This window comes from Austrofundulus limnaeus, unplaced genomic scaffold (genome assembly GCF_001266775.1).
Source record: "Austrofundulus limnaeus strain Quisiro unplaced genomic scaffold, Austrofundulus_limnaeus-1.0 Scaffold57, whole genome shotgun sequence".
NCBI lineage: Eukaryota > Metazoa > Chordata > Actinopteri > Cyprinodontiformes > Rivulidae > Austrofundulus > Austrofundulus limnaeus.
Window position 1 is genome coordinate 119,684 of NW_013952459.1, and position 9,956 is coordinate 129,639.

General features: G+C 36.7%; 2 protein-coding genes across 2 annotated transcripts in view; one reads left to right on the plus strand and one right to left on the minus strand.

The window, feature by feature from the left end:
* Window positions 1-1,191, minus strand: part of nedd4l (NEDD4 like E3 ubiquitin protein ligase) — a gene marked incomplete at its 5' end in the record, with an annotated part of 52,598 nt that extends 51,407 nt beyond the window's left edge. The window contains 1 exon segment of the mRNA XM_014009315.1: window positions 1,018-1,191. Coding sequence (XP_013864769.1) covers window positions 1,018-1,062 — 45 coding nt within the window.
* Window positions 1,192-8,568: 7,377 nt separating this feature from the next.
* Window positions 8,569-9,956, plus strand: part of prlra (prolactin receptor a) — a 33,207-nt gene continuing 31,819 nt past the window's right edge. Inside the window, exon 1 of the mRNA XM_014009316.1 lies at window positions 8,569-8,651. The gene's annotated coding sequence lies outside the window, so the exon portion shown is untranslated. The remainder of the gene's footprint in view (window positions 8,652-9,956) is intronic.

The window sequence follows — 9,956 nt, forward strand, 5'->3', positions numbered from 1 at the left end:
CAGTAAATACCAGTACTCTCAGAAATGAACAATCTAACTAAAACATACACCCAAAATAAAGTGTGGGGTGTCTTTGTACAGTCAAATACACAAAAACAGTAACACAACTAATAATCTCATTTGAACAATGTCTGTATTTCTCACACGTGTCACAAAACAATTTGGCTCAAGGGGCTTGAAAGATCCAGGTGCTCATTTTAATAACATCTAGGTAAAAATGACATCTCAATCTAATGCTGAGAACAAATGGAACTGGTGGAGTTCACTGGAATGAACAGGATATATTCAAATTTGATCATTTGGCCATTTCTGACAGCATTACAATGCTGCTGTATGAAGAAAATGCTGTGTGTCACATCTATAGTAAAGCTGTAATGTGTGACTCCACTGTGCTTCAGCACTGCATCATCAAATACTATTTCATCAAACTTTTAAAGCCAAAGTCTGCCAGGTGGGCACAGATAGCGTGGATATTGACCTCAAATGACCGTGCTTACATCTGTGTTACAGTTTTGGCTCTTAGTGGCCAGTTCTACACGAAACAGCTGTGACTACAGCTAAGATGGGGGCATTTAGGTCCAACACAGAGAGGTTAGCATGCAATTATGTTCAGCACATCCGGTTCGGGAAATTTAGATTTTGGCCCCCTGCTGCACATCTCTTGAGCTTTTGACACTTTTCGGTAACAGCTATACAAGTCGTCCATACATTAAGCTAATGGAGGATGCAGGGACAGTGAATCTATAGCACTTAAAAAAGAAAAAAATAAAGAAAAAAACCTTAACCTACAAAGTCGTGGCTTCATAGCAGTTAGCTTACATTAAAAAAATGCTAAAAACAGAGAAAATAGGGCAAACAATGGCTAAGAGCTACCTGTAAAATACAGCTGAGTGTTATCGTGGGTGAGGGCTGGCTTTACTTGCTGCTAATCTTTAGCCATCTCTACCTCACCCCCCTCACACACTAAACAACTCCAGTCTACAAATAAATTAAAACTTTACTGTCAATAAAGCTTACCTCGTCTTCTGAAAGTCCATAAATAGGCTCGTAATTTGCAGCCATATAGCCTGCGGTCCACAATATGTATACACAAACACGAGCCGCTGTGCAGAGCTAGCTACCTACTAGCCTTTAACAATACAGTCCCTCTGGCTTTCCTCTCTCTGCCGTGCGGTGGTGGTAAAGTCCACGAAAGCTTCGCCTCGGACCCGGGGGGTGGATATCACAGCTAATTTAATCTAATCAGCGCCAGCGTGGTCTGTACAAGACACACTTGAAAATGAAGGGAGTAAAAAGAAAACAATAACTAAAACATTTCCAACGAGGCAGATTGCTTAAAACACCCCTGAGATTACCGCATAAATTTTGTGACACTTGACTTCCTCCTGACAGCTCAGCCAATCACGTTCCGATTAGAAGGTGTTGAGTTCAGGATCAACCAATCAAATGTGCGGCACGTTCTCTGTCAGCCAATAAAATTAAAGAAGGCGTGTTTGTTCTTTCCTTCTCCTTTTTTTATGAAGCAGGACGTCAAGTAGCAAATATTTAACATTTAAAGACTATGAGGGGATTTTTTTTTTCAAAATAAAACACATTTTAAAGGTAATTGGTCTTCAAGACAAATAGCTGAATCCCTTTGCCTTTCCATAAACTGCACGAGTCCAATTTTCCTTCTTGCTTATTTTATTTACAGTCCCTTATTCAGATGTTACAATAAATTATCATCTGATTTTTTTGTATTTATTTTTACTCTTTTTCTTTGTGTTCCGTGCTTTTCAATCACGTTTTTTATCTTGGTGTGTTTTTTTCGGCACATTTCTTCAGTTTTGGTACAGGACCACAATGGAAATGGTTTATTTCCTGTGTTTTCCGAATATTAATAATGCATGTACTATATGTAGCGATGAATAGTCTCAGACAAGAAAAAGACATGGTGAAACCTATGGGTGAAACAAAAATAGTAGTAGTGGCAGTAGTAGTAGTTCTTTGTTCATTTCATTTGTAACACAGATTAACAAAGTACAGAAAAACATGCAATCAAAATAAAATCAAATAAAATGAAAGGCAGCAGAAGAAGAAGAAATCTTATAATTTCTGCCCCTTTTTTATACCCAAAATACGTTCAGAAGAAAAGTAAAAATACAACAAAAAAATCAAGTCCCAACAATAACAATAGCTAAACCCCAGAGCGATAAAACATTGTGGCAGGAGCATTCATATCAGGGGAACATTATAAGTAACAAGGTTTTGGTGCCATTCCATAAGGACCCACTCTAAATTATAGCAAATACTATGTGGCATGCAGAAGTATGGCATTTTTATGTGTTTAGATTTATAATTGTGGGCTAATCTTTGCCACTTTATTTAAATGGAAAAAGCATTGTGTGAGTGTATATGAATGGGCAAATAGGACAGAAGTGTAAAGCTTTTTTTGACATATGATAATGTTTGCCACACACACGCTGTGTCATATCATGTTGAAGTGGTCTCATAGTCTTGAAGTCTCTTATAGACATAATCCTCTTAATTTTAAGTGTGGGTAGGTTCTCCACTGAACCCCCCTCTGATGTGCACTAAATTCATTAAAAAAACAGACCCCATTTTTCTAAAAATGGTAAAAGGCTAGCTCATCTTTCGTCCTCTCTTTGAGTATATTACATCTAATACACTGGGTAGTTTAGATTTTGCAATGAGCCACAATCATAAGTTTGAATTAAGGTGAGAAAATCAAATGCGAAATGGGGCAGGTTTTGTCTGTTCAAGCTCCCTCTAACTCGTCTGTCTTATTGCCTTTTTTTTTTTCAAATGACACAGCAAAAATTATCTTTTGAATACTGTGAAGATGAGATTAATGCTGCAAACTGCAGAACTGTCTAAGAAATAAGCACAAATTAAAGATATATACACCTGTCAAGAACTTGCTGTGGATAATAACAAAGAATCCGATAATTATAGATTTGTAAATGTGACTTGCGTCATTACCTTACTTGCAAAAGTGTATTTCTTTACTGCATTTAAAACATCAGCGACAAAAATAAATAAACAATGGCAACACTATTAGTGATATACTATTTAATCTAGAAGCCCTTGTCAAACTCAAGGCCTGCGGGCCAATATCTGGCCCTTGTTAACATATTATCCGGCCCTATATAATAATTTACGTGTGAAATAATTTGATGGTTCTCTTTATTTTACAGTATTTAGTGTATTCTTCTCATGACAGCCGACCAACTTTCAAGCCAAAAAAATTGGGATGAATTGTCAGTCATTTTTTATTTTGGTGTGGAAAGAGCAACGGAGGATTGACTTTGTTTATCTTTTGCTTTACTCTTTTATTATTTACAAGTCAAACTTAATTTTAAATGAGTTTTTTTCTTATTTACTGAATTGTTATAAAATCCATCTCTGAAATATAAAAAAATGAAAAAGTTGTTGATGGAGAATAAGGCATAAGAAATTAATGCTAATAATATGTCTCTCAAATTTACGTTATAAGTTATAAATGCTACTTAAAACATAATTTGAAACAGGTAATTTGTGCATGAGAATAATTTGTTTTGTAACATTTCATCAATAAACATTGACAGACATTGTCCCTTATTGGCTTGTACCAAGTTTGGAATTTTGGTGTCCTAGAGTAGTAAACCCTGGCCTAAAATATCAATACGAAAAACTGTACTTTAAAATGTAAAACTATAACGAGCAGTGTTAGGTATCGGCAATAAAGATTTTTATTGTTTTCACAAGTGAAGTATTATTTAGAAAAATAAATTCCTCAGCAGCAGATTAAAACTCCAACTCTAAAAATGATGCCATTTTGTTTAAAAGGTAAATTTAAAAAATGCAACTCTCTTGAACCTATATTTTATATAAATAGTAGCCAAACATATCAAATGCCTAAACCAAAAAAATTGTAGAATAAAAAAAAATAAGGCAATTATGAATATCATGGAAGCAATATAAAATAATCAGATTGAAATTAGGTTTATTTTATTCCTTTCTTAAACAACAGTAAACGGCATAATGGATAGCTGCATGTCTTGTTTTTTTTATTTTTTATTTTTTACAATTTACTTTTTTTTTAATTGGGGTTGTTTCCGTGTCTCTGCTTTTCTTCAGGATCTAATAAAATTTTAAGTCTGATAGAATTTTAACACATAACACGCAGGATTATTATGAACAACATTTTAATAACAGAAGCAATCCAACTTTTTGAGTTTTCGTGTTTTGTTTGGTTGATTCAACACATTAGAAACAGTTCCCTGGTCTACCGCTAGATGTCACTGCAGCGCCGTATTCGCTGTTTGGTTGGATTGCAGCCTGATTTGCCCACGTGCTGAAATTGCGTTTTTGTTTGGTTGAATATTAATAATAAAAAATTACCTTCATGAAATTTGAGACCAAATGTTTACAAAATCCTCAAATATAAACAATGCTCAAAAGAATAAAGGGAATACTCAAATAACACATCTTAGATCTGAATGAATAAATTCTATAAATATAATATTAATATTAATATAAATTCTATAAATAAACTCTCTTTGAATACTTTGTTATGTACAAAGTTGAATGTGCTGACAACATGTCAAACTGTCAATCTCATAAGTGTACAGTTTGATTTAACAGAAGTTTGATTTACTTTGAGTTAGATTGTGTAGTTTAAGTGCTCCCTTTATTTTTTTTGAGCAGTATATATATTTTAAATGAAGACAAGCTGTTTTATTCATATTTAACTGCAAAAGCCACAGCTCACAAATGAAGCTACAAAAGCTAAATTATAAAACTGAAACCCCAACAAGCACAACATATTCCGTTTATTATGATTGTGGGGAAAAACCAGACAGGTAAAAAAGGAAAAGGAGATTGTAATTATCCATAAACCTTTACTTTAGAAGCCTGACATTTATAGATGGCGTCAATCAAGTCTCTTGTGTTCAACTGTTTACTGTCATTCTCGCATGGCTCACACAGTGGGACTTTCACATCAATGTCAAGCACAGATGGCCCGTTATGTAACATTAAGTAGAAGTGGAAAAAAAGGGGAGGCTCAGTGCGTTTCATCCAGTCTGTCCTAAAGCAGCTTATTCACAGATAGCTGCTGTTATTTAACATTATTAATGACCATCAACCTCTGAAGAGCCCATAGGCTAAACACAAATGCCCAACTCAGATGTTGCTTCGAAAATTTAATCCCAGAGTAAAAGTGACTCCACAGAAAACATCTCTTATTATATCTAAGACCTGGTATTTCTTGAAGGAATGTCTATCGCCTGAAGCACATTAGGCCAGAGTTTTCAGTAACTCAGCTCCTACCTAACTTCTGGAAAACTGACCTAGTTTTTAATTTTTTATTGCATCAATTTGACTCCAAAACTTGTAAACATCAGCACAATGACTGCTTTCTGAAAGTGTCATTGAGATCAATTCACTGGCTCATTGTTTACCTGACACATGCACACAGACAAAAACAGCATCCATTTGCTTTCATCTTGAGCAGTGAGTAATAAAAACTGAGAGATGATTCAGAACTAGAAAAATTAGTGTGGTGTGGCAGATTGAACCCAGGAATCACCTTCACTTTTAGAAAGTGTATAGCATGTTTTATTTTTTTTGCAGAAACAGTTCTGTTTACTATCCACATGTTTTCAGTGACATCCATTCTCCCTGTCCTTGTATACGTTTGACAAGAATGCACATGTGTTTGTGTTTGCGTCAATGCCCATAAATAATCTTGGTTAGGCGTGGCTTTCCAGGAGTTGAACACAATGAGCGAAAGGGAAGTTTCATTCAACAGACAATAATCGGATGCAAAGATCCCTACAGATCCCAGAAGGAATCTGTCTCCATCCTCCTTTTCTGTATCCTTTCACCAACGTCTGAGTTTCCTTGGAAACTAAGTGCACCTTGAAATGCCGTCCACCTTTGTGGATTTTCTAAAAGCTGCAGTCTGAGATTCCCTGCAGCCCAAAAAAAAAAAAGATAACACATGTTTCTCAAAACCTAGAGTTCATCTTTATTTTCTTGCAAAAGTACTCCTACTCCCAATCACACATAAATGCATAGAGTGAGTTCGGACTGGGAAAAGAGATAAACAACTCTTTGCAAGAGGAACAACAGAAAGAATAAAAGTGATTTAGGGCGCATCACTCTGACTTTTACAATATTTGCTCATATCCAGTGAAAGTTACTAAGGTAGCAGTAATCAGGCGCCCTGTGATGTCTGGAGGACCGATAATCATTTTATTGTTTATTGTTCATAAAGCCAACATAATTTCTTACACTCATAATGGCCATAAGTACGGCTCAGGCAAATTGTACTGGTTTACCACAAGAGGCCATTTTTAAAGTGTGTTTTTGTAGCTCATACCGCCATGGAGGCCTGTTTTCTGATAGGAAAACAGATAGGCTTTCTGTTTGCAATTCTTAGAGGCTGCAGTTGAAGCGGCACTCCCACACTCTTTCTTTCTCTTTCTCTCACACACGATTACATGACTTTAGTGGAAGTTGTGTTGCCGTTCATGTCTTGGACAGATCTAACAATTATTTGTAACCCGATCTCACACTGTGACACATTTTGGTCAAATCAGCGATTTATTTGCAACACAGCCATGTTTATTTCAGGAAGGCTTGCTTTGAGGTAACCAGTTTGACATGAATGTTTTTTTTTTCTTTTAAAGTCCTATGGTTAAGATGACATCTTCCAGATTGTAATCACAAGATGATGTATGCTTAAAAAACATCTGGTATGTCAAGTTGCTTTATCTTTACCTTAAAATATTGTTAAGTCTCCAAATATAATTTTTTATCTTTATGGGAAACTGCTCCTTGGCCTTCTAGAGGAAGTGAAATGGACAAATAACATGTCATACACGGGCAAAAAGGCCCAATGGGCCTTCTGTTTTAATAACTTAGAGATATGTTATGATCGATGTTCGAGAAAGAGAAGTAAATGATGTTGTGAAGCAAATAGACAAACAAATTTGTCCAACTAGAGACGTTGATTATGAATGTTGAATACTGGATGACTTTGTTGACTAAGCTGTTAAAAGACAAAAAAGAATAACACTACATAAATGTAGCAAGTTGTCTTTTTATGCTAAAGAAATGTGCCAAGTATGCAGAAGCAAATTTCAAGCTAAAAGTTACAAACGTAAAATGGTACCTAGAAGCTAAAAGTAGCTAAACACCAGCTAAAAGCAGCAAAAGTTAGCTAAAAGCTAAATGCAACAAAAGGCAGGCCAAAAAGGTTATTTTAAGCAATAAATTGGTATATGTTAAAATAAAATCAGCAAAATGTTAGCAAAAAGCTAAAAAAATATTTGAAAGACTAACCAAAAAAATAAAAGTAATAAAAGGCCAAATGCTGAAAGTATCAAAAGCTAAACTTAGCAAAAAAGCCAGTTAAAAATAGCCAAAAGCTAACATTGGCCAAAAGCTAAAAGTAGCAAGTTGCATGTTTTATTTTAAAAACAGAATAAGAAAACATAATTTTGGGGAAATACACAGAAGCAGATTTCATGCTAAAAGCTACAAATAGGAAAATGGTATCTAAAAGTTAAACATAAGGACTGGATTTAAGAGTCTAGATTGGAGCCAAAAACAGCTAAATGATTGCTAAATGCTAACATTAGATAAGTGCTAGCAAGAAGCTAAAAGTTGTGGATGGCTAATAAAAAAAGTTACAAAAAACTAAAAGTTTAAAAAAAGCCTACAAGTTAAAAATACAAAAAAAAATCGAACTAAAAGCTAAAAGTAGCTTACAGACAGATGGAGCTTGAGGGCAGCGGTTCTGCTTGTTTTACTTGTTTCTTAGCTGAATCACCTCAGGAAGTCTTTTAATCACACATTTATTCAAATCAGGTGTGTTGGAGCAGAGAAACCTCTAAAACATAAAGGATATAATGCCTCTCAGGATTGGACACCCTGAGGATGTGACTCTACTACTACAACACTAAATGTGAGCTCATCTTTATACTTCACTAAGTTCTATAGACGTTGTTGTTTGTTTGTTAAAACCAGATGGCTGAGGTGACAATTATTGACTTCAAATTTTAAGCAGTTGCAGCAAATAGTCAGAGAGTTTCATTGAAACCCGTCTTCTGGATTATTAGATATTTTGCTAACACACATTGATGTGCTTCCGGGGGACAGACTCCACGTTGTTTCGTCCTGTCTCCATCACTTTGCGCAGATTTAAATTTTGAGCTGTAACTGATCTTACTCATTTCGTGACGTGGAAAAAAGAAGAAGAAAAAAGAAGCAGAAGAGGTCTGTAATTCACCTGGTCTCATTTATTGATCCTGCACGACAAACTCTCAGATCCATGTGTGGGAACCTGAGCCGCGGCGGCGCGGCGGAGGGCGGGTCTGTGAGCTGTGGGCTGGAGGCTGGGCTCCTCATCTCCGCCTCCTTCTCCCTCCCTCTCCCTCCCTCCCTCCCTCCCTGCCTCCCTCCTCTGGCCGGGAGCCTCTGGGCGGCAGAGAGCGTCTCTGCTGCTGCGCTTCCTTCGGAGAGTGATCGGCGAACCGAGTTGTCAGTCCGTGTCGCGCGGGTCGTATGCGCGCACTCCTCGCCTTTCATCCCTGGAAAGCAGGTCCAAGACGCACGTCCTCCCGGAAGGCGGCGAGAGTGAAACCACCTGTCAGCTGCGGGTAAGACACAAGACTTTTGAAACACACATTTGAAATAATTTGACTTGAATGTGTGTTTGGATCAATAAAACTCCTCTTCAGATTAGAGTTTCGCGCACTTGGGCGCACAGATTGAGGAGGAACAGTGTCTTCAGCTAATGGTCTCCAAAAAGCAACTTTTGAACACTGTAACTTTTTGGCAGAGCATCTTCAATACAGTGTCAGCTACCTGCAGCACATGCAGTCTTTTCCAAAGGTTTAATTTGATCTCAGCGGGTACTACGTGTTCATTGTGCTTTAATTATTAAACCACTTCACCTGAAAATGTTACCTCTCAAGCCATTAAAGCATTTTTTACTTTCCTCTTGTTTAAAGTGCATGATGCTCTTTTTATTCATTCAAAAAAACTGCTCAAACAGAAAACTTTGGATTATGTTCTGGTTGCTGAAAGCAAACAAAAACTGACTTTAAAAGTTATCTGTCATTAAGGGTGCAGCCCTCATCTAACAGGGATCACAGATTTAATGAACCTTCCTGCACAATGCAAAGAATGTTGTGGTTTCTCTTGTGTCAGACATTATTTGGCAACAAACTATTGCCAACCAGTGACTCATTTCAAGTCTTATTATCAGGCTGCTACTGTTTTCATCAGAATAAGCGATTATTTGCATTTATAGTGTTGTTTTAGATAAACTGTAAAACAAACCCTCCCACTGAGTGTTTGAGTTTAATAAGAACAGGACTGAGGTGAGTTGGGATGTCTGGACGCCTACCGTAATAAGAAAAAAAAAAGCATAAAGATAGTTATTTCCATATTTGTGCTCATTAACAGGCTAATGTGTCATCTTAGGAATACACTTAAAGAAATAACCTGAACATGCATAACCTCTGAAGTGCATAAATTGAACCTGTTCCCCCTCCTTATCTCACTAACCTCTTTACTTCGGTGCGAGCAAAGATAAGTTGGGATCATTACTGCCCGCAGGAAGGGAAGGGTGTGTGTTTGCCGTCCTTGAAGCTGTTTTTTTCCCACCCTGGGTGCCTCAGAAACACAAGAGGGCACACGGCTTTAAGTCTGCCCAGGAAAAGTAAGGAACTCTGCAGGCAGCAGGTTCACGTGCAACCGGAGTAAAGAGTAAACTGTGTTGTAACAATCGAGAAAAAGCAACCTTGTATGATTTGGAATTTGTCTTTTCAACTTGTGCGTTCTGTAATCCACCTGATTTGGAATTTTTGCATGAGAAACAATTTTGTTAAGGAGTAAAACTGAGGAAATGTGTGCATCTGAATTTATCCTTTTTGCAAAAAAAAAAAAAAAAAAAAAAA